Genomic DNA, 26,214 nt, shown 5'->3' on the forward strand with positions numbered 1-26,214 from the left:
CATATAACAACACCAAACTACCAAACACACTTTTTACTATGTTTCTGCAGAGGGGCAAGCCACCCTGCACCCTCCCCCCTGCACCCCCTGTAAATTGAATATACCAACTCCAAGATCACACTACAGTGGGAAAAAGTTAATTTCTTAACCCCACCATATCAAGCCTCCCCTGCAGAAACGTAGTAAAAAGTGTGTTTGGTAGTTTGGTGTCATTATATGTCATTCTATGTGGAGGGGGTGTTATTTCCATGTGATTTGTACTGTTAGATGTTATGAAATTCAATGTTATGGGTTTTAGATGTTTTGGGTTTTAGATGTTCTGGTCTCAATGTTATGAAATTAGATGTTATGGGTTTTAGATGTTTTGAAGGGTACCCATATCTATATATATATATATATATATATATATATATATATAGAGAGAGAGAGAGAGAGAGAGTTTATATGTAATGTTATGCAAATATATTGTATGCTGTAAATAAATTGGTTTTAACAAAGAACCCTTTGAAAAGTCCCATAGTATCTTTTATATCAAAATGAGCTAAAATCATCTCAGGTACATAGAATTTCAGTTTAATGTTATATTTGAAACACAGCACATTAAGGAGCATAACCCCCCTCCCGTATGCGACACTGTGGTGTCAGTAACGGAAAAAAGGAATCCAAACATCTGGTGTTGGGAACAGAACCCACAGTTTTCTGATCTTTCAGGATCAAAGGAAAGAGTGCTCTATGCTGAGTATTCACACTTCAAAATTGTGGTTCCAAGATAACATCTTCAGGAGTATAACATCTAACACTGCCTCTTATCAGGCTGCAATGGACACCTCTTGTCAGACTGAAATAAATTTATAAGTCAACCTATACAATACATCTTATGACACTCAGTCCTATTTATTACATTTACTAGATGACAAATTCAAGCCACCACAAAATAAGACATGACCGATATGAGTTATAGCCAGGCAGTCCTTTCTTTTGATTTACCATATCTAGGTAGCCAGCTGTAGCCTGAGGACCCCTGTATAGCCCCACTATGACTGATTAAAACACAGATGATCAGAAAGCATGTCCTCAATCATAACTGACCATGCATACAACATAACTGAAAACATCCTTACTCATTACAAACATTATTTCTGCAGGGGATACACATGGCCATATTCCCCTCACCATCATGTAGGAAGCTTTGCCATTTTGCTAATATGTACAAATTCCATGGTGGCAAAGCAGTGAGAAAAGGAGAAAATCCCCAGAAGAGCACACAGTGGGTTCATACCACCAGTGATAGAAATGTAACATCCAGAAAATATGGTCAGGAGAATAAAATCTAGCCAAACTACCCATAGTCAATGGTAAGGTAGCTGTCAAATATTACTTGGAGCAGTTTACATTGACATGACCTGCAAATATTTCTATTTAAAACCCACATCTGTATTCAACTGATAGGGCTTTTTTGAACAAAAATATCTGTTGCTGCAGCAGTTATGCAGAAGGATTTGGTAACCGTAAATATTGTATCCGTACCCTTCATTTCCAACAATGTCATTTGTGATGCATGTAGCTATGTTGCCATCAGTTAAAAGTCATTCCCATTGTGTCAGCTTTCTACCCATGCTTCTAGCATTTGTGTGCAGAAATATTGGCTCTTTCTGATCTCATATACCTCAAAAAATTATTTGTCTAAAAAATAATCCTTATTTTCAGTCACTGTGCACACTGATGTTTTACCTCATAGAGTTAAATGTATGCCATCCTGTATACATCTGCTCAGCCTCTTCACAAAAGCTGACCAAGTGTGAAACACATGCAGTTCTGCTTTTTTCTTTTCCTTCCTTTAAGGACCAACAAGCTATTTCATTTACTTATGTGCACATTTGGGACCTAAATAATTTAGGCAGCACTGTTATTATAGTGGTATGCACTTTAGACTTCCTTGTTATATCCTCCAAATGTAATAAATCTTTAAGAATGTGATTCTCTTTTTGTTTTTCCAGGGGTATTCTTAGGTTCATAGGTTCATAGGTAGGTACTAGGCTATCTGCCCAAAGGCATTTATAAGCCTAGTCGGAATGTGTTGGCTTTCGCCACCTCCTTAGATTAGTTCCCTGTGCCTCTGTCCAGCAGAGTTTCTGTTTCCCATCCACTCGTCAAGGTTTCTCTTGAAGAGGGTTAGTGAGGAGCTCTGCCTAATGTAGATTGGAATCTTGTTCCAGAGCATGGGAAGTCTCTGGGACAGGAATCTATCCCCCCAGCATGTCCTATTTATTGTTGTGGTGAGGTTTAGATCCCTGGAGCGTGTGGCTCGAAGGGATATGGTTTTCTTTAGGTGGAGCATGTCCATCAATTCTGGGTTGGACATGGCCTTGTATGTCAGGCAGAGATCACCTCTGAGTAGGTGTATGCAACCGAGTACAGCTGGAGTTTCTTCAGTCGAGCTGCATAGGGCATCTGCTTGAGACCAGTGATCCTCTTGGTGAGGTACTTCTGTGGTCTTTCCAGTTGTTGCAGGTGTCTTGTAAGGTACATCCCAAATGGGGCATTGTACTCTATGATGGGTCTGATGACTGATGCATAGAGGGGCCTAATGACCTCTTTCGATCTGGATGCAAACCCTTTTTTGATTAGGTGGGCCACATAGAAGGATTTTCTAACCACTTTGAAAATGTGATTTTCAAAGGAGAGGTTACTATCTACTTGGGTCCCCAGATCCCTTATTATGTCTTCCGTATTTAGCGGGCTACCACCTGTGAGATAGTTTGTGGGTACTTTGTTTTTCCCAAAGGGGATGACTATGCACTTTTTGGCATTTAACTTGTGGCCATGGTTTTGACACCAGGTATCTGTCTCAGTGAGACCCTTTTGGAGGATGTCTGTGTCAGCCAGAGAGTCAGTTATAGCCCCTAGTTTGCAGTCGTCTGTGAACTTGGTCAGCCATAGTCCTCCTGTGCTTGCCTGTACCTCTGAGAAGTATATGCCAAACAGGAGGGGTTCTAGGACTGAGCCCTGGGGAATGCTACTTGTAACCGGTTTAGAGTCAGACCTAGCTCCCGCAACTCTTACCATGTGGGTTCTGTCCGTGAGCCAGTTGGCAACCCATTTCGTGACGTAGGAGTTTATGTTCAGGCTGGTGAGCTCGTCTATAATACCTGAGTGGGGAATAGTGTCGAAGGCCTTTGCGAGTTCTAGGTAAGCTGTGTGGACCACCTTTCCCTCATCTATAGTCTTGGTAACTGTCTCAAAGAAGTCCACCAGGTTTAGGAGGCATGACCTGCCCTTAACAAAGATGAACTGGGGTAGGGTCAAGTGTTTGAAGGTTTCCAATGTCTCTCTTAATGAGATCCATGATGATGCACTCCATAGCTTTGCAGACCAAGCTAGTCAGGCTTATAGGGCGATAGTTCTCAGGGTCCATTGTGGCTCCACCTTTGTGGAGTGGAATAACCATTGCTGTGCGCCACTCTGTGGGCATATAGCCTGTGGACAGGCTGAGTTTAAACAGTATGTTTAGATGAGGGGTTAGTTCATCTTTGAGCTCATGTAGGATGCAGCCCGGGACACCGTCTGGTCCCATTGATGCTGTGTTTTTGGCTTTGGAGAGGGCTGTTTTAACCTGAGTGTCTGTGATTTCAGGGGCACTACATTCTTTTGGTATAGTTATGGGCCTTTTTGGGGGTGAGAGGGGGGTGAAGTTTTCACTGAACCTGTCTGCCAGGATGTTGGCTATATCGGTTGGTTCTGTGTATTTTGTACTATTCTGCACTAACTCTGAGCAGATCTGAGACTTGCCACTTAGATTCTTGATGTAGCTAAAGAATGCCTTGTGGTTATCTTTGGAATCCATGGCAATTTTTCTTTCGATGCTAGCCTTGGATGATTTTATGAGGGAACATAGTTTCTTGCTGATACTGATCAGTGATGTCTTCCCTTTTTGGGATTTTACTCTTTTCTGTACTAGTTTCCTCCTTCTATTGTATAGCTTGTTTATGGCAGGGGACTGGTTTCCTTTTCTTGGAGGAGTGAGTCTTGGTTTTGTTTAGGATAGCACGATCCATGCATTATTGTAGGTGCCCATAGAGTGCATTAGTAAAGGATTTTGCAGCTTGGACAGTGTTGTCCTTTAGTATGGGGGCTTTGAAACATCTCACCTCGGTCTTCAGTAACGTGAAGTTTGCTTTTGAAAGGTTTTTCACGGTGGTTTCTTTGACCAGGGTGGGTGGCAGAATGTGGATATCCAGAGTGATTAGTTTATGGTCAGATCTAACCAGCGAGGGGTTGACCTCCAGTGTGGAACACCGGTTGCCCATGTTGGTGATGACCAGGTCCAATATGTTGTCACCTCTGGTGGGGGTGTTGACCAGTTGATCCAGGGTGTTTGAGTTTATAAATTCTAGGAAATGTTCGGCAAGGGAGTTTATACTTGAGTAGTTCTCCCAGTTAATGTTTGGGTAATTGAAATCACCCAATATCAGGGTGTTTGGTAGGACCTTTATGTTTCCCAGTGTTTCCAGGAATGCAGAGTGGGGGTCCTGGGACATGGTGGGTGATCTGTAGCAAGCTATAATTTGAATAGCAGTTTTGCCCATTGTTAGTTGCGTGTGGATGATCTCTGAAGCATCATGCTGTGCCACTAACCTGGAGGTGTGGGTATCCTTGATGAATATGGATACTCCCCTGCCTTTTGTATTTTGGTCCAGGTTTTGTGGCCGAAATGTATGGTATGAGTTGTAGCCTGGTAGTGCTGGGGTGCTCCCTGGAGCCTTAAACCAGGTTTCTGTTACTGCACATATATCGATTTTCTCCATACGGAGGAGTGCCTCGAGTGCATGCATTTTGAGGTTTAGACTTCTGGCATTGAGTAGCATTACCCTCAGTTTTTTGTTACTTGTGCTATTTATGGCGGTGGATTTGTCTTTTGAGCCTTGCCTAAAAAGACACTATGGGGGTGGCAAGAGCCTTGGCCAGTATTCGAAAGCCTAAGGGTGACAGGTGCAAGCCATCTCTAGCGAAGCAGTGTGGCATGTCGAGCATGGTATCATTCTTGGTGAGGGCAGGATGCTACTCAGGGTCAGGGTCATACTGGCCTGGGCTACATGATCAGAGAGCTCCTCCATGTCTCTTTTCATGTAGTCCAGGGAGGTATGGCTCAGGTCATTCACACCAACATGGACAATGACAGAGTCATATTTGTACTTGTTCTGGAGTGACCTGAGTGCTTCTATTATGTGGCAGATCCTGGCACCTGACAGACAGCTAACAGTAATCTTCTCCTTGTTTAGCCTAGTGAGTGGGACATCAGTGTGCCTGACTATAGAGTCACCTATTACTAGTGTGTTGGGTATGTTATTTTGCCTTAAGGGCTGTGATTGTGTGGCACACTGGTTTTGTAAAGTATGTGTTTCATGGTTTGTGTTGGGGGGGGTGGAGGTTGCTTGGATGTTTGCTTTGGAGGTCTCTGTTGCTTTTGCAGATTTTTATTTAGAGTCTCCGAGTATGTTTTCATGTATTTATGTGTGTTTTTTGCCAGTGCTGGTTTTAATGATCTATGTGAGAATGGTGGTGTGATGCAAGTAATTCCCTTCTCCTCTTGACTGCCTGGTCCAGTCTTGGGTTGAGAGAGCTTAGCCTCCAGTTTGGCTGTATAATTGCATCTCTTGCATGTATTAGTGTTTGGTGGAAGGAGGAGAGGGTTGTCTGTGTACATGAGGCAATTGTAACATTGCCTCAACATGCCCAGATTCACCAGTTGGACCAGAGAGTACACCTGAAACTGCCCTTTGGACATGCCTGGATAGGTACAGTGAACTGTTTTACTGGTTGGCTGGTAAGGTCGAATAGAGAGCTTTGTCCTTCTCTACAGTATAGGGGGGGGGGTCTAGTGCTAAGGTTTATTAGTGTTTGCTATGAATTTTGAGCAAGTGCCGGTATGAGAAGTGAATGGTTTGAGTGCTTAAGTTGAAAGTTTGTCTAGTTCCAAGGGAAAAATTCCAGAGTAGACTTTGTGGAGCCGGGAATAGTTATACCCTAGCTAGCCGGCACACAAAACCGCGCAAATGCAGGTTTTATAGAATGGAAATGAAAGAGATAGAAATTAGTCCAAAATGGCCAATAAACTACTAATTTCTGGGCTGAAACCACTCCTCCAGGGACAGATAGGCTGCTCAAAGCTCCCTCTCTCACAGTGAACAGAGAAACTTCCTTCTATTCAAGTAAGGTATGCGCAAACACAGAAACTTGTAACACAGCCCTTAATTCAGCACTAACCTGAAAACTGGACTATACTAGCTTAGAAAGGCGGGAAAATAAGTATTTTTTTTTTGTTTGATTTTGTTTTTTTCTGAAAATAAAGCAGATACAATCAAAAAAACACTTTAAATGCACAGAAATGGCTATCACACTTGAGTGTGTAGCCTACAACAGTTAAACAGGTAATTTAAACACAAAAACAACTTTGTTAAAGTGCAGGTCATAAAATAAGTACAATATGTAGCTGAAACAAGCTTTTTAAATCACAGAAACTCTAGAAAATTGGCGTTTTATGCAAAATTAGCTAAAGGCAGCAAGAAAATGCAGAAAAATGATAATCACTCCAAAGTCTCTCTTTTGTCTCTCTGCTGCTGTAGGGCACCAGGCAGGAGCTTGCTGAGCTATATACTAGCACAAAAACCTTGCAAATGCAGGTTTTATAGCAGGGAAATGAAAGAGATAGAAATTAGCCTAAAATGGCCAATAAACTACTAATTTCAGGGCTGTAACAACTCCTCCAGGGACAGATAGGTTGCTCAAAGATCCATCTCTCACAGTCAACAGAGAAACTTCTTTCTATTTAAGTAAGGTATGGGCAAACACAGAAACTTGTAACACAGCCCTGAATTCAGCACTAACCTGAAAACTGGACTATACTAGCTTAGAAAGGTGGGAAACAAGTCTATTTTTTTTGTTTTTCTTTCCAGAAAATAAAGCAGATACAATAAAAAAAAACACTTTAAATGCACAGAAATGGCTATCACACTTGAGTGTGTAGCCTACAACAGTTAAACATTAATTTAAACACAAAAACGACTTTGTTAAAGTGCAGGCAGTAAAATAAGTACAATATGTAGCTGAAACAAGCTTTTTAAATCACAGAAACTCTAGAAAATCAGCGTTTTAGGCAGAATTAGCTAAAGGCAGCAAGAAAATGCAGAAAAATGATAATCACTCCAAAGTCTCTCTTTTGTCTCTCTGCTGCTGTAGAACTCTGCAGGGCACCAGGCAGGAGCTTGCTGAGCTGTATACTATATCCACTAGTCCTATCACTTAAAGTGTATTTTTACACTTTCCTTATCAAATATAAATAACCAACCCTTAGTGATGGGAGTGATCTCCTTACCATATACCATATCATATTTTACAGGGACTGATGCAAACTGTGTTACTTCTGCAGTTAGTTTCATTCATAAGGACCACCCCTTAAAAGTTTTCTTGAAACTGAAAATTCCTGACATGATATCATAAAAGACTGTATCCACAATGCCTCACTACCAGCATTAGTGTATAAGCTAACACATTTGCATGCTACATGCAGCAAAAATGGAGTCATATATCCCAGTAAGACAATTTGTCAGGTATTCTCACATCCACTCTTGAAAGTTTAACACATTTGATATTCCATTACCGAAACAATTAATTAAATAAGTAGCCGTTCCTGTAAAGAAGTATTGTGCTCACGATCTTCTATAATGTTTTGCAGATGTGTGTAAATCATCGCCAATGCTTTTCATGATTTTATGGGTGTGGTCATAGGGAAGAAATTGAGTCAACAGTGAAACTAAAACATCAGAAAAATATGTGAGAATTTTTGTTTTATTTTTCAACACACTTGAAGCTTTAACAAGAGTATGACCAGAAAATAAATTAACTGTAAAACACAGATACATGAGAAGTGTAGCAGTGTACTTAAAGCATTTTCTTTGTTCCATCTCAGAATTTCATCCAACGCTTTCCTAATATCTCACTACGCTTTCTCAGATTGCTTGGCTGGCTCATTCAGTCCCTTTATGTATCTCTCTCTCTCTCTACCTTTGTTGTTCTGTTTCTTCAAAAAGCATATGAACACTCACACTCAGAATCCACTGTCAGATTAGAAGAAAGGAAAGAGATGAAATAAATGAGAACGGCCTGCTCACCCAGGATCACAGGAATGAAGGACGTTATAGTGTTATCAATGATATATCTGTGCGTTCTAGATCTAGCATTACAGAAAGTATTTAACTTCTGTAATTGCTAAAACTTTATCCATTGTCAGCAGCAGTAGGACAAAGTCTCTGATGAATCATCCTGGGTAATTCTGGTTATCACAGTAGGCCCAAAGGCTAAATGTGCTCTGGAAATAATGTCCAGGTTTATACCGTCTCTCTAAGGTGTTTAGGGAAGACTAAAAAAGCCACAGCACTGAAGTTTTTAGGTTTTGCTGGGATGCTTATAGTATTGTGTTATTGCCACAACAGGCTAAGATGCCATAAAGTAGCTTAAGAATATAGAAACAGGCAGATATTACATATCATACAGGGGTGTCCTGTTTAAATATGTTTAATAAGAAACTGTAGTGATGATCAGTGCAAAAAGAATGAAATAGTAAATGAAATGTACATAGATATGCTTTCAGAGTTGTTTTAATGACTAAATTAAAAGCCTTCCAGAAAAGCACGTGTGTGTCAACTGCAACAGCAAAATGAATTGTAATGAAATCATTGCACAACTTTCTCCATTTCTATATTTACGTTTTTCATGATGAAACGTAACACAGTATGAACATATATTCACTTATGTCACCAGTACTTAACAAGTTTAGCTTATTCAACTGATGCTGTAGCAAAAACTGCTTGTTATAACCAAAGCACTTCACACTTGTGTCGTACTAGGAACAGTCTTGGAACATTTATAAGTACACCTTAGTAGCAGGCCATCACTGCCTTCCAACCACCACCCCTGTCATGCCCTGTATTACTGCTTTTTATGTTCTGTTAACCTATGTGTACTTGGAAATGAATAGTGTTTTCTCTGCCAACACTGTAAATGTTTTCTATCCTTGTCATTCCTTTTTAGTGGCATGGTTTGCCTTTGATCCCAACTCTGCACATCGAGATATCTGCTTGTCCAATGATAATCTCACAGCTACCTGCAGTAGCTATGATGACCGAGTAGTACTAGGAACAGCAGCATTCTCCAAAGGGGTTCACTACTGGGAACTGTGTATTGATCGCTATGACAATCATCCTGATCCAGCATTTGGGGTAGCAAGGGTCAACGTGGTGAAGGATATCATGCTAGGGAAGGATGACAAAGCATGGGCGATGTATGTTGACAATAACCGCAGCTGGTTTATGCACAACAATTCACACACCAACAGGTAAGTCCTGAGTCTCTCTGCTCTTGATTGCCTTTAATAATAGAAATACATTCAAACTTTCTGATAGCTTTTTCTTATTTATTTTTTTTATATTTTTTTTCATTCTGGTATAAATAAGAGTGAGTTGTAAAGCTTCTCTTCAGTATAATTATTGCCACGGGGAAACCATTATACAAAAGACTTTAAGATGAAGAAAGATATAAAGAAGCATGTGACTATTTTATATTTTGTTTTTTCACCTTGTGCAGCAGCTAACATAAGGGAAGGTCAGAAAGCAAAGAGCCATTGGAATGCGATGTATGAATGATAACACCATCCTGTTCTGTCTATGCAGTTTTAGGAAACAATATAAGATATAATTTATTTATATTATTTCAAGTCATCCAATAAGTGCAGTATCTAGTTCAGTACAATATGGCAGCTTAACACCAGAGCTCAGACTGTTATAAGTAGTGCAATTATAGTAAATATCTGGCTGCAGGAGATAGGTAGCTCAGATGAAAAGGTATAATGCCAAATCCTGTCTGAGTGGGACATCAGTGAAACAAAAACTTGCTCAGCAGCTTAAATGTGAGGCTCTTGAGGTGTCCATTATACTGAAAGGCCATTCTGGTTCTAACTCTGTAATTCTAGGCATATGTAAACAAGAACATCAAAGTCCTTTCTACATCTTGTTTTACTGAAGAAAAACTGACACTTACAGAGGCATGCACTACCATACAGAAATGTATTGCAGATGCATATTCTGATGTTGATACCTTGGAGGTGACAAACTCAAAACAATTATTTGGAGCACAAGTAACAGAGTTTGCATTTCTGGAAGTTGGAGAAAATAGAACCTGTTAGAAACATATTCATATTTAAAGGATTGAGGAGGTTTGTGAAAGCTCAGAACAATAAACTTCAGGACAAATGTATTAAATTTTTCAAACAAACTTCCAAATTGCCAGTTTAATGGCAAACATATTAAAGTTTTGAACAGAACCTTCCAAACTGCCAGTTTTACAAACTGAATTGGCACATATAGCTTTTGTCCTTAATGCAGTATCGAATGTTGTATCAGTGTTCTTACTAATCCTTTTGTACCTTTGCAATAAAAGAAGAAAACCCTGAGGCTTCTGAGGTAGTCAAGAAAGAAACCTACAATTTAACTGCACTCTTACTTAAGCAGACCAAGGGTATGCTGTAGATCAATGGGAATAGAAATGGTGTTTGAATTCTGTTGTGTGTGTTTCACAGTATCATTAAAACAGCCCTCTCATTTTTTAATTCTGATTGTTTCAGTCCTGATATGTTTAATTGCACAAATGTATTTAAGAGCGTTAATTAGGTATAGACTAAATAACTGCAAGGACTCAAGAGTCTTACTAGAGGATGAATCTCCATCAACTCTAAATATAGTCCAGTAAGTAATTGCTTATACCACTGCAATATACTCTTTTTGCCAAATGTGGTAAAGTACATCTTAGTTCTACTTCCTTACTGATACAAATAAATAAAATATATTAAAAGATTCTAGGAGAATTGAAAATTAAATGGGACAGGAAGAAGTAGCTAAGTGAAAGATTAAGCAATAAGGGAATTAAGTTTAAAATAAAACACAGGATTTCAAGCTATCATTATAACAAAGATTTCAAAGGCATGGGTCTCACAGAAAACATATCACACCACTAAATATGACACATCAGCTTTGTTATATAGTATTGTAGGTGGTTGGAATTTAGTTATTATTTATTTATTTACTTAGTTACGTATTTAATTTCAGTTTGGTAACCGGGTAAATTAAGTAGTTAGCAGATCATTTTCAGTCAAGATCCTGTCCCCAAGGGCAACAGAGCAGTAAATGGAAATGTGCAGGATTACAGTAATGAGATACAATGGGTAACAGACTGACATGCAAATAGTAATTAACATAAAGTGAGCGGTTATTATAATCAAGTTCAATCAGTATAATAACAGCACTAGTTCGACATGAAGTACAATAGTTCATCACGGTCATCTGCTGTAGGTTAACTGAACGTGTGAGAGTGCTGTGGGATTTTAACCAGGACCTTTAAAGCATGAAGAGGTAGCTTATTTATAAAGGTGTTACTTTAATTTTTATTTCTAAAAGTATGCTGAGACTGTTCCTTTTTTGAGTCTTGCTGGCAGTTGGCACCAAGTAGCAGGGGCTGGTTTTGAGAATGCCTTTTCTCCAGTAGAAGAAGCAGGGTCTCGTGAGAGTTTTGATTTTGTTCACGTTTTCTCTAAGGGAGCATGTTTGGTACCTAATAATGAGTTTTGTTTTAAGGGGAGGACAATGACCTTGTGGGATTATTTTATAAAGGAGGGAGTCAAGTAAAAGTGTAGCTCTGCTATTTACAGGTAACCATCTGAGGCCTTTCAAGGGGTGGTCCTGATGTGTACTGCTATCTGCAAGTAGGACAAATCTGCATATTTTATTTTCAGCCATCTGAGGCCTGTGGGTGTTGAAGCTGGAATGCATTGCTATTAGTGGCAGGCTGTAATCATGTTTCTGGATAAGGACATTTCTGGATAAGGCATAAAGATACTGGAAGAAAGGAGATGGTAGATGTTATAGCATAGCTTCAGTTGGGATAGTGGTTTGCTGACACCTCTGTCTGCATGAATGTGAAAGGATAAAGTTGGGTATGTTGTCAGACTCCGATATCTTTGCTGAGCAACATTTGGGAGTATAATATTATTATTATCTTTTGTTAACAGCAGAAGAAGACCTATTAATTTTTGGCTTGTTGCAAACACCATTATGGTAGAATTGTGTGGGTTCACTATGAGTTTGTTGTTGTAGGTTCAGTTGCAGAGAGTGGTAAAAGTGATCAGCATCTTCTGTTGGAGATCATCAGCAGATTTGCTGGCTTCAAGAAGTAAATGTATATCTCTGTACATAATTTTCTTCAGATCTATAAGCTCAGAGATTAAGTCTAACAGAAAATAGAAAGGTGCCTAGAACAGACACTTGAAGGACACCAGTACTGAATGAACCAGATTCAGTCATGTTGTTGCTGGCATATACCAGGATCATTCTGTTCTGTAAATAGGTTTGAAACCATTGTAGAATATTAGTCCCAAAGTTACATTTGTATGGTTTGTTAAGAAGGAGATGGTGGTCTACAGTTTTGAAGGCCCTTGTCATGTCAACAATGAGACCACCAGTTATTAAACTTCCATTTATATATTCATATTGTATAAAGCTGTTATGGTGCTAAAAGAATTGTGGAGCCCATGTTGCATATCACATTGTAAGCCATACATATTTATTTATATATTTATATGCTCAAAGAGTTGTCTGTAAAGACTTTTTCAAGCATTTGGTTATTAGTAATAGGTAAATAATATTTGCTTTCTTTGGGGGAGAAACCTGTGGAAGAGGGATCATGACTGCATGTTTGAAGGAGATGGGAAACACCAGTCAATAATGATACATTAAATATGAGCAAGTGGTTCTGTGATGGATTGGGATGTAACTCTAGGGAAAGCAGCATTCAGTTTTTTTTTCAATTTTTGGCTCTGATGTTTATGTTTAGTTTATTTAGTACTTCTTTTATTTTTTTTCACTGTTACTTCCTTAAAGTAGAAAATTGGGCTATACTTAGAGATGTTTTGAGAGTGTCAGTTGGTAGTTTTATTTCATTTCAGAATTGTTTTGGGAGGACCTTAAAGCTCTCTGTCTGTTCTTGAAGTAATTTGCCTTGACAGTGTTGACAGTGTTTGTGGCAGTTCTGGTGGATGTTCTGTGATTTACTGATTCAAGTGAGGTAATAAGATCATTCAAGACATAACTTTGATCAGTACTTGAATGCAGAGGTATCCAGTCTGTATTGTAAACTTGTGTATTTAGTGCTTCTTGGTTGGCTTTGGAGATGGGTCTACATGCTACTAGCTAAGCAGTTTTTGTGTGTGATTTAAATGATAGTGTGGAAAGTACATGGCAGTAGTCACGCAGATTACTTGGAAGGGTGGTTACTTGTAGACATCTTTTTTTAACGTTCGGATAAATATAATTTTGCATCCTTACCTGTTAGTTGATGTGGTCTTGGAGGTTGTTGCACTGTTTGTGCAAGACTATGGGATGTCAAAAACTGTTAGACTGCAGTTTCAATAATAAAGTCTCCTGGTATAATAGTATTTTTGGGACACCTATACGGCACATAGGAGGAATTGTTGTAGACAGTTAAAGAAGGTGATGGGATATAGACATTGCCTATGTGTAAGTAAATATGTCTGCATAGCACAAGGTGGGTAAAAGTCCAGTCTGGATCCTTGCATTTAATAGTGATTGAATTTGTCACCTGAATACTATCTATGAGAGTGTTACAGGTTTATAGGTACTTTCTAACCTATTGATCCTTGAGGACCTTTAATAGTTTTAGTCCTTATATTTTAAGCATGAATAACACAGAGAGGAACAGAAATTTTATATCCTACCCCTATTCATGCAATAACAGAACAGATTCATGTGGCTATCCATCCATTCATCCAGATTACATCTGAATAGTGTAAGGAAGTACCTTACTTTATGTGGAGAGGAAGAAGATTCCAAAGAAGATGCATTCTCTGTGGTACATATCTATCCCTCCAGCATGTTCTATTATGTTGCAAAAGAGATTTAGATCTTTTGAGTGAGTGTTAGTGCCCTCACTGGACTTGTGAATGAGAAGTAGATCTGATAGCTTATGGTCAGTTGACGGTTTGTAGGTGAGAAGAGGGACAAGGCTTTGAGATGGTCTGCATAGTTTTTATGATTTTAGGCCATTTTTTGTCTTAATAAGAAAGCATTATAGACATTCAAGTTATGTCAGATATTTGGACAGGTACATACCAAAGGGGAAATTATACTCAAAAGACTGCTCTGATGAGTGCAGAATACTGTGGAATGATTACATTCCTGGAGCTGGATGCCATACTATTAGTAATAAGCTGTGGAATGGAAAAGCAGTTTCTTACAAAAGTGGATACATGGTGATTGGAGGCACTTCATTATCTACATAAGTTCTCAGGTCTCGATCTACTGGATCAGTTTTCAGGGGTGTGTTGTCAGTGTGATAGTTATAACGGACATTTTGCTTGCTGGATAATACTATTATACATTTTGTGGCATTCAGTTTTAGTCCTTGGTTTTGATGCTATTTGTTTGGGAAAGGCCGTCTTGGAGGATATTGGTGTTCTCTGGAGAATTTATGATGGTACCAAGTTTACAGTTACCTGCAAACAGTAGCTTTGATCTCCAGGAAGGAAATGCCAAAGAAGAGTGGCCCAAAGACTGAGGCATGGGGTATACCATTAGTGACAGGTCTTTTGGACAAGGTAGGGAAGCCCACCTTCATTTCCTGGGTTATATTTGTGAGACAATTTGATATCCAGTGAGTTACATAGGGATTTTCATTTGTCTGTGATAGTTTATCTATGGTACCTGAGTGTGGGATGGTGTTGAAAACCTTAGGAAAATCTAGATATGCAGTGTTTACTGATTTACTCTCATCCATTGATTCAGTAACCTTCTCAAGGAAGTCAACCAGTTTAAGTAATCAGGATCTGCCCTTAAAAAATCTGAACTGGCTTGGGTTGAGATTTTGTAGATTACCTGTCTCCTTAGTTATTAATTCCATAATGCTCCTTTCCATAACCTTACAAATGAGGCTGGTCAGACTTATATGGAGCTGTAATTTCCTGGGTCTGTTGATGGCCCAGTTTTGTGAAAGGGGTTAAAAGCTATTTTCCGCCATTTATCCAACAAAGGATTGTTTGGAGGCTAACAATGAATATCCTCTGTAGGTGGCTTGACAGGTCCTGTTTCAGGCTGAAAAAACACACTAACAGGAACTCAGCACAGCTCAGCTTCAAAAAACCAACAGGCAGGGTAGAATTTTTTCACAATCTTTTATTCTTCTGGTACCTCGCCATTTCGCCTTCAAAGGAATACTCTAACTCCACAATGTCCCAACTTAGATACACAAAAGTTAATCATCTCTAATTAATCAATAAATCAATTATTCAATAAGCAATGCAGTACAACCATTCAACAGTATTTTTAATTCCCAAAATAGTGTTAAAAATTTGTTGAAAACCCCCATAAAGACATTCCAATCTTGCAACATTTTCCTTTACAACTTTTGATAAAACATTTTTTATAAAATTCTAATGTAACAAAAGTGATACATTTAAACACCATATAAATGAGGTATGAATAAGTAAATAAATAAATAAATAAATAACCTGAGACAGAAAATAAAGTTAAACATAACTATTCAAGCAAACAATACATAAATATACTTCCTGTCCCATGGTTAAATATTAAAAAGTTATATTATAAACTTAAGTTACTATCAATATTCATTCCACTAGGTTGGAGTGTCCTGTAGTTAATAATAAACCTACATTCCACTTTACCCAACTCATTTTTAAAACTTCCCCCATGTTCCATAGATGGACTTGCTAACACACTGAAAAATAAACTTTGACAATAACCCCCATGAATAGACACAAAATGTTCTGCTACTGGACTCAGGCAGTTTTTATTCATGATGTCACCTAGATGTTCCATAATTCTTACTTTCACCCTTCTTTTGGTTTGCCCAATATGCCATTTTGTTCTTTCACAATCACAAGCTATAATGTAAACTACATCCTGTGAATTACAGTGAAATATCTCTTTGGCTCTATATAATTTTCCATTGATTTTCCATCCATCCAGACTTTTTTCTCTTCTACAAATTATACAATTCTCACACGATCGCATACCCAACTTCCCCAACTTCATTGTGCTCACACATTTTACATTCAGTATTTCTTTTTTAATTGCTATACCTTTCATAGGAAAAAGACACATGGGCAGGAAAACAGTTACCCACATTACCATCTTCCTTCACCATATACCAAAATGTTCTAACATTTTCCATCACATAAGAAAATTCTGAAAATGTAGTTACAAAGATTTTTTTTTTCCTTTACCCCCACATTCTCATCAAAACCTTTCCTTCAGTAGTAGGAACCTTGCTTCCTATTTGAAATCTCACCAAGAGTGTTTTTCTGAGCGGTGAGTAACTGCTCCTCTGGGTAGCCCCTGGCCCTTAATCTGTCTACAGTTTCATCTAAAAAACCTTGTTTTAAAGATTCTTTGGAAGTATTCCGAAGAATCCGTTTCATCTCACCCTGGGGTAAAGCCCTAATCAGATGGGGAGGGTGCATACTTTCTGCATGTAAAAAGGTGCTCGCTGAAGTAGATTTTCTATGAGGTTTAAATTGTACCTTATTATACTTATCCACATATAATTCCACATCTAAATAAGCAATACTGTTGGAATTAACCTGGTGGGTAAACCTCAAACCATGTTCTGGACAATTCAACTCTTCCATGAACCTCAAAAAAGCATTAAACTCCCCCTTTACAAACAAAAAATAAATCATCAATAAATCTACCATAATATACTACATTTTTAACAAAAAACTTGTTGGGATATAAAAATTGCTACTCAAAATCTCCCATGTATATCACTGCATATGAGGAGGCAAAAGCTGCCCCCATAGCAGTGCCTCTTTTTTGTAAAAAGAATTTCTTACCCACTTTAAAATAATTGTGGGTTAGACAAAATTCCAACAGCAACAACAGAAATGATGTCTGAGGACCCTCACCCATCATTCTACCTAAGGCCTCCAAACCCCTTCTTGTATCAATATTAGTGTACAATGCACAAATATCTGCTGTAGCCCAGTAGTAATTGGCCTGCCATTCAATTCTTTTGAGCCCCTCACATAAACCCCTGTATTTTTAATGTGCGCTGGTACTCTTGTCAGATATTTTTTCAAATGAAAATCTAAAAATACACCCACATTTTCCAAATACGAACCTAACATAGATACAATGGGCCTACCAGGGGGTGATCTTAAATTTTTATGAATTTTAGGCAGGGCATGAAATTTAGGATCCTTAGGATCCTTAATGAAAAATCTTTTAACATCCTTATTACTCAGGAAACTCAAACTCTCGTCCTTTTCCAGAATTTCAAACAACTCATCATTAAACCTGGCAAGGGGATTATTCATCAATTCTACATAATCATCTTGCACAAGAATTAAATCGTTTAACATGTTTTCATAATCACCTTTACTCATGATTACCCAATTACCCCCCTTATCAGCCTGTTTCAGGCTGACCTGTAAGCAGACCGATACATTATCTGGTCCTATAGAAGCAGTTTTCTTGGTCCTGGATAGTACCTTCAGGACTTCCTCATGGGAAATTTGAGGAGGGGGCATAGATGCAGTGTGAGATCTGGAAAGTAGACGGGGAGAGGGGCTGAAGATGAAGATAAATTTATCTGTTAGTAGATTGGCTATATCCTTTGAGTCTGATTATGTGATATCATATTAGCTATGCACAGTGCTGGAAATTGTTTCTAATGTTTCTATCATAGTTAAAAAGGCTTTGTGGCTGTACTTTGCTTGGGTGGCAGTTTTAACTCACATCTGTCTTTGATTGATTTGGTCAGGGTCTGGAGTTCCCTATTAGGCTTAGCAAATCCTTTTATGCACCTTGAGAGTTACATGTATTTTTATGTGCAATGAGTTTTTTTTATTTTATTACAGATCCTGTTTATATTTGGGTTCCACCACAGGGGTTTATTTTTTAATATGGCATTATATTAACTTTGGATGGAACAGATGTATCAAGTCAGCTATTCATCTGTACATAGAATATGGCAGTAAAGGATTCCCCACAAGCAGTGAAGTCATTGAGTTGGTATGGGATGTTGAATTTAGCCAGGTCATTACTAAGTTTCAGCAGACTAACCTTGACATAATCTCTAAATACTGAAGTATTGAGGTATGCTTCTGGCTTCAGTCTGAAGGTGAAAGTGACTTATGGTCCAATTTGTCAAGGGAAGTAGGTACAATTGGTAGGGAGCACAACTGTCCCTGTATTGGTATGTACCAAGTCTAGAATTTTATTGTCCCTGGTTGCAGGCAGACGGATTGGTCCAGACAGTGTGTATTGATGAAGTCCAAAAATTTCTGGGCATACATTTTTTGTTAGTTAGTAGGGATGTACCTTCTTCCTTTCTTTTTCCTGGTTTCTTATCACAAAATAAGCTGCAAATTGATTTAATGACATATGAGTGGCAGAAGTTGTCTTCTACCCATGTTTCAGAAATACCTATTATATGGGGCTGTTTTGAATGGAGTCATGCCTTGAAGGGTGAAAGGCATAAAGAGATAGTGTTTGGAAAAGAGAAGTGTTTGATTGGTGACTATTGCAACAGCTAGTGTACAGGGTTGCTGTCTGGAGTCTGTGCGATGGGAAAGGTGAAGTGAAATGCTCCCTATTTATCTATTGCAATAGCTGGGTAGGTGAAAAGTAAAGCAGGTAGAGTACATTGGTATTCTTTAGCTGAACGATGACAGTCTATACTGTGTTGGTCTAAGCTGATGCCGACTAACTATTCCAGGTGATATTCCCAGACTAACCATTCCAAGCGATATTCCCAGACTAACCATTCCAGGTGATATTCCCATTATAAAAAAACTAGAGTGAGATAATGTATGATTCTGTGAGAGCATAAGGAAAGTGCTACAGTAAAGCAATGTCACTTTATAGGGAGTACCAGGTAGTAAACATTTTGTCTATAATCTTTTCCAGGAAGGCAGCCATGAGTGATCATACTTTTTCCATGGTAGAATGTGAAGAAGTTTAGGGAGGTTATCTTAGGTTTGTAAGTTCTTCCCAGGCATGTGATCAAACTGAGTAACTAAATCCTTTCCAAAGCAATCCCAGCAGGTTTTTTCCCATGTCTGTAAGGACCTGTCTACCTTCACTGAAGCTAGTTTAAAAGAGGACAAGGGATCTCCAGTGTTTGTTGGATTGTGGAAGTTTATTCCACGGACTGGGAAGATAGGTATCACTCCAACAGGTTCTGTTTATACTTTAATGAAGATGTAAATCCTTACAGCTTGTATTGGTGGTGGTGGTGTTTTTTTTTTTTTTTTTAAGCTGAAGGCGGTCAAACAGGATCTGGTCTTCAATAGCCCTGAAAAACAAATAAAGGTCTCCGTGAAGAAGCCTGTAGGAAAAAGAGGAAACTGATAGGACCATTAGTCTGTCTTTATAGATTAGGGAGGTCATACTTAAAATTGTCTTGGTCAGGAAGTGTTGTGGCCTTTCTAATTGGGAAAGTGTTTGGAAAGGTATGTGCCAACGGGGGCATTGTATTCAGTTTCAGGTCTGTTACGGGATGAATAGAGGGGCAGTAAAATTTCTTTAGTTCCAAAAGTTATGCCTTTTGTAATTAAGTAAGGTAAAATGATTTTGTAACTATGGCTGATACATGATTATTAAAGGAATGCTTGTTGTTCATTCAACCTCTAGGGGGTGTCATGTAAATTTACATTATATTTGAGCCCTTAGTTAATACACCAAGTAATGTTATGGTCTAGTCCATGTTTTTGGATGTAGGTGTCAGCAGGAGAGTTAACAACAGCACTTAGATTGCAGTCTTCAGCAAGCTTGGTTAGCTAAAGACCTCTAATGACTGCTGGGATATTAAAAAAAACTAGATACCAAAGAGGATGGCGCCCTGCACGGAGCACTGGGAAATACCACTGCTATTAAATCTTCTAGAGAGTGAAATACTAACAAACCAAACAATGCAGGCTCTATCAGAGAGCAAAATGGATGTACAACAGGTTATGTAAATATGAATATGTAGGTAGGCGAGCTTGTCAGTTACGTAAGAGTGAGGAATATATATCTGAAAGCTTATCCAGAGCCAGAATGGCAGTGTGGGCATATTGGCTTTTGTTCAGTGCATCACTAACCTTTTCAAAGAACTCTCTAAGGTTAGGTAGACAGGATCTAGATTTAGCAAAGCCAAGCTGACCTGGGTCAAGGGATTGCAGGTTGCTAATGTCATTATTTATGAACTAAACTATAATTTGTTTTATGACCTTACAAATAATACAGAGAAGTCTAATTAGTGTTTAGTTCCCAGGGTCATTGACAGGATTTTGCTTGTGGAGGGCACCACAATGTCTGTTCTCTAGACCTACAGTAGATACCCCCATGGAGATCTGATGATGAATAGTGTAAAAAGGGGTTCAGTAAGGTTATGTTTAGTAATAACAAGAAGGCAAACTGATATATTAGCAGGAGCCATAGAGATGGTATGTTTTGCTTCTAGGATGTGTGGATATGACCTACTCAAAATGCTGCCTCTAATGTGCCATCTTCCTTCAAACATAGGAGTTCTTGACAAATAAAACTCAGAATTTGGCAATTAGGTATCTTTCAAATCTGACCAAGGAGGAAGCACATGGTTAACTACAAAAACACAGTCGTGTGGTTCTCCTTCATCTGCTTGTCTTCAGTGAAAGGAATGACGTTGATGGTTTCTCATTGATACTCATCACTACTGAGGACTTTCTTGACGTGTGACATATGAATCTAAGTGGGCCGTCCTTCATATCTGATCTGATGGCAGTAGTGTCTGGAATTAAAACCAGGAAGGGTCCTCTCCATCATGGTAGAAGCAAATGTTTTCTGCAGCAAGTTAAAAAAATGGTATCTTTAGGTTGTAGGTCATGTTGAAAGGCTGGACTGGGATGCTTTTGAGCCTCACATACCTTTTTATGCAGGTACTGCATGGGAAGAAAGAAGACACTTGAAAAAAAGAAAAACAGATTCATCAACATTTTGTAACTCCAAATTTCTAGGCTGGGGTGTTGTGGGCATTCTCATAGGTTTGTCTATGAGAATTTCATAAGGGGAAATGTTTCTGTTATTGCTAACTGCATGGCGTACACTAAATAGAACTAATGGCAAAGCCTCTGGCCTTTTTTGACCAGTCTCTTCAAACAATTTTGCATGTCTGACTTTTACTGTTTGGTTCATCCTCTCAACAATTCCTGAAGCATGGAGTCTGTGTGTGAAATTATATTGTACATTTATGTTTTTACTTATTTGTCATCTCACTTGACTTGTAAAATGTGTACCTCTGTCTGACTGGATGCAACGAGGAACACCAAATCTGGGTATCGGTTCCAATAACAACTTTTTGGCAACAGTAGATGCATCATACCCATCCAAAAAACATCAACTATCATCAAGACATATCTAAAATTTGGTATCTGTGGAAGTTCAGTGAAATCCCACTGTATGGAACAAAAACATTCCTATGGCTTTTGACACATTGTACTCTAAGCAAACAAAACATCTATTAATAAAATGCCGAATAACTTATTAAATTTAAGGGGCATGCAGATCAATCAAAATTTGCTTCATTAATGCATTTTTTCCTAAATGAAAAGGCAAATGATAGGCACAAACTTTTTGGAAACCAATTGAACTATAAAAGAATGAGGGGCTACCACCCTCCTGTCCAGGTGGTACCACAATGAATCCAGAGAGCGGCTGCAGCCATCATGCATCCACCTTACCCTTTCAGAGTCATCAGTCTGATCTTGAAAAGACACCACTTCCAATAAAGAAGCAGGCACATTAGTTTAATGTATTTGCTGCAAAAATGAAGCCCAAACGGGATAAGACAATACAGCTTGTCTGGCCACCATATTGGGAAAACTATTGCCTTTTGAAATATATGACTCATCAGTCTTGTGTATGGCACATTTAACCACCACTACCTCATTTGCTGATAAAAGTGCATTAAATAGTTTATGAACAAAAACAGAGTTTTTAATAACAATTCCTACTGATGTTAGGTACCCTCTTTCTCTTCAAAGTGCCCCAAAATCATAAATTTCCCCATAGGCATAATGTGAGTCCATAAAAATCATTACAGTTTTGTCCTTTGCTAATTTACATGCTTCAGTAATGCCTACAGGTTTGGCTACTTGAGCAGACACATTTCTGTTGAGTTGCCCTTTCATCAATTCTTTATTTTGTGGGGACACAGAAAATGCTGCTACTAATGTGCTGTCTTCCCTTCAAACATAGGACTCCTTGACAAATAAAAGTAATATGGAACTTGGTCATACATCTCAACCTGTTAGAGCAAAAAATCTGGACAAAGCCTAAAATGATGGGGGGACAAACAGGGACAGATTTTAAATATTGGTCTTACAAACTTAGAAAGTTGATAGAATAATAGGTTTTGCATTAGCATGAATTTTATGAAGGATGTGTAGTCTTAAACTCAAATGTTTGTCATTATTTAATGACTTCAATCCTCAGCTATTTGCCAGAAAAGTACAGATTTTAGGAGGAGCACACCAAAAATATGAGGCAAAAATCTGGACATTCTGCGAAAAACTGTATAGTTGAGAGGTATGAACTTGGTAACTAGGTATCTTTCAGATATGACCTTGGAAGAAGCACATGGTTAACTACAGAAACACAATCATGTGTTTCTCCTTTATCTGCTGTAGGAATTAAATAAGCAGGGTTTTGAGGTGGAGAGCTAATAATCTGTAAAGAAAGGTTATGTAAGGACAATTCATATTTAGACAATCATGTAGCAGATAAATATTCTAGTTTTCAGTAACAGTGCTTCCACAGAATGCAGAACTGCCACAAAATTATTGTGTCTGAGAGTTAAGGCAGCCGCCATTTCTACTAAGAGGGCCATCGTGGACACTGTCCAAACGCAGTGGGGGGAGGGCTGGATCTACAGGATTAAGATTCCTACTAAGATAAGTAATTTGTCTAAAAGACATCATTTTTATCTTGAGCTAGTAATCATAATGCCCACTTATTTCTTTCACAACAGAATAAGAAAAATCTCTCTGAATAATCAGGCAATCCAAAAGCAGGAGGGATAGAAAGTAAAGTCTTTAGATGGACAAAAGCTTGTTAATGATTTTACTGCAAGGGCAAGGGTGCAGGGGTATCTTTCTTTCCTATCAATGTTTTTACTACTTCTGCATAATAAGATGTCCACTGTAAGCAGTAACCTACTAGCCCCAGAAAGGCCTGCAGCTATTTTAACATTATAAGTTATGGTGCAGTTTGAAAAGTAGAAATACCTAAAGGTAAAATTTGTAAAGAGCCTTCTGAAATAAGATGTTCTAAATATTGTACATGTGATTTCTACAACTGCAATTTTGGCTTGTTAACCTTAAATCCTAATTCTACTACTTTTGTTAAAAGGCAAATAGAATCTTGTTTACAATGAAAGTGAGACTCAGAAGCTAAATCATTTACATACTGTTTTAAGGTGACATACATGGGAATTGAATTTTATCTTGTCTCTTCATTTCTGTGAAAAAAAGAGTAGGTGATTCTACATGTCCTTGAGATAATCTTGTTGAAGTACATTGTTGCCCTTTGTATGTAAAGGCGATCAAATACTGGTTGTCTGGATGTACAGGAATGGAAAAGAAAGATGAGGAAAGCTATCACTGGAAAGGTGATAGCTGTCGGGGGGATAGAACTCGATATTTTAGCAGGATTGAGCACTACAGGAAAAGTTAATACTAATCCAGCATTAACTGCTCTTATATCTTGTACGAACCCATAGGTGTACTTGTCTGGTTTCTTAACTGGCAAAATGGAAGCATGGAAAGAGATGGTCAACAGACCACGTTGCTTTGTCAGGGATAGCCTCCCCTCTAAGCTTTTGAATATTAGCTAAAATATAGTCCTCCCCCATGGTTCCCTTTTTAGGCAATGCCAGTCTGAAAGTACCTTCCGACATAGCAAATCACACCAAGAAAATCTAAAGGTGTTACTGCTCAATGCTAGGTGTCTAAACAAGAAACTCTACTCCATATTACCTCTCCTCACCATAGAGAATGCTGACATCTGTGCGGTCACTCAGACGTGGTTTAAAGCTATGAAAAGTACACCGGTAGTGCAAAGCTATAATGCCTTCAACACATTTAGACTAACTACTGCACAGATAGGGACTAAAGGTGGCCGTGTCTCGACTTACATCAGAAATAAATATACCCCAAGGCTGGTCAAACAGGACAATGCACTTGATCTTCTCCATGCTCAAATCGCCATAGGCAAAATCTCATACCACTTCCTTGGAAGCTATAGGTCCCTCTCTAGGACCCAGGAAACCTATAACTTTTAGTTATGTACTCACCATAACTTCAGATGTTTGGGATCCATCTCGCCTACATTCTGAATGATGGGTTCGGAGCCGATACCTCGGCTCCGACTCGGCACGCTTATGCTATAGAGCGAGGCCTCTTATTGGCTGAGCTTTCTTTATCCCAGGATGCACCACCACTAATCCCCCAGATCTTGTTTGTCCGCATTCTTGCACACATGCACAGCTTGTTTATATAACATTGTTATATGTTTCAAGATGAAACAACAGGATTCGGACCTTCTGATATCCTCTGATCTCCAAGGAAGGGGGAAGGAGGGTGGGTTATTAGGAATGTAGGCGAGATGGATCCCAAACATCTGAAGTTATGGTGAGTACATAACTAAAAGATGTTATGTGATCCGATCTCGCCTACATTCTGAATGATGGGACAGCGTCCCTAGCACCTAAATCCCGGGTGGCTCATTGGAAAACACTCCTGAGCACTGTGGAACCAAATGAAGCTCGTCCTCTAGATGCCACATCTAATTTGTAGTGAGAAATGAAAGTATGCGGGGAAGACCATGTAGCCGCAGCACAAATGTCACCAATAGCAAGCTTAGAATGAAATGCTACCGAAGTAGCCATAGCCCTTGTAGAATGAGCCTTGACAGGGGTGGAAAGCTCCTCGTTAGAAAAAATATAAGCTTGAGTAATACAGTCCCTGATCCATTTGGCAATAGTGACCTTTGTGACTGCGTTGCCCAATTTGTTTTCTGCAAAGGACACAAACAACTGATCTGTATTCCTTGACTGTTTGGTCCTATCCAAATAAAAATGTAACTGCCTATGGACATCTAGTGTGTGGAAAATAAATTCCGCTTCATTGGAGTATTTTGGGAAAAACACTGGGAGCTCTAATGACTGTTGTAAGCATAAAGTAGAGCAGACTTTAGGAACAAAAGAAGGATTCGGTCTGAGGGAAACTCTGTCTGGATGAAAAACCAAGTACGGAGGTTTTACTGACAAAGCTTGAAGTTCTGAAACCCTTCTGGCTGAAGTAATTGCCACTAGGAAAGCTGTCTTCCATGATAGAAACTTTAAATCACAGGTAGCTGCTGGTTCAAAGGGGGAAGAAGTTAAGGCACGTAATACTATATCCAGATCCCATGGAGGTGCAGGATGAGAAACTGGAGGTCTTAATAGAGCAGCACCTTTCAAGAAGGTCGTACACAACCTGTTGCTCATTAAAGGTGGGTCTATGGATTCATGAAAGTTAGAAATTGCTGCCAATTGTACTTTGATGGTAGAAACAGAAGAGCCTTGGTTGAAAAGAGAGGTTAGGAACTTGAGTACTTCTGCTACGGGAGTTGAAATGGGGTCCAGGCCCGGAGTTGAGCCCATATAGCAAATCTTTTCCATTTGCTAGAATAAAGTTTCTTCGTAGTCGACTTGTGGGCTGAAGACAATATGCACACTACCTCTGGGTCTAGTGCATGTCTCCTGACTATGGTTGGAAGAGGAGGAGCCAGGCCGTCAATCTTAATGTGTGTAGGGACTGGTGTAGTAGTCCCGACTGATGAGTCAGTAGGTCTGGGATCTGCTCCAGGAACCATGGACCTTCCAGAGCATGTTTCCGAAGATAGGGAAACCAGACTTGACGAGGCCAGTAAGGAGCAATTAAGATCATCTTGCTCCCTAAGAGAGAAGCCTTCTGAATTACCTTGGGTAGTAGCGGAACTGGAGGGAAGGCATAAAGCAGGCCGGTGGGCCAAGGATGGACTAACGCGTCCATAGGGCTCTTCCGGAGCCGGGGAT

General features: G+C 39.0%; 1 protein-coding gene across 2 annotated transcripts in view; it reads left to right on the plus strand.

The window, feature by feature from the left end:
- The window catches only part of TRIM67 (tripartite motif containing 67), a 965,652-nt gene that overhangs the window by 812,506 nt on the left and 126,932 nt on the right, over window positions 1–26,214 (plus strand). For both annotated transcript variants that reach the window (XM_044064611.1, XM_044064621.1), the window contains exon 8: window positions 9,088–9,391. In XM_044064611.1, coding sequence (XP_043920546.1) covers window positions 9,088–9,391 — 304 coding nt within the window. The remainder of the gene's footprint in view (window positions 1–9,087; window positions 9,392–26,214) is intronic.

Source organism: Protopterus annectens, chromosome 1.part0 (assembly GCF_019279795.1).
Source record: "Protopterus annectens isolate FY-2018-M chromosome 1.part0, PAN1.0, whole genome shotgun sequence".
Lineage (NCBI taxonomy): Eukaryota > Metazoa > Chordata > Ceratodontiformes > Protopteridae > Protopterus > Protopterus annectens.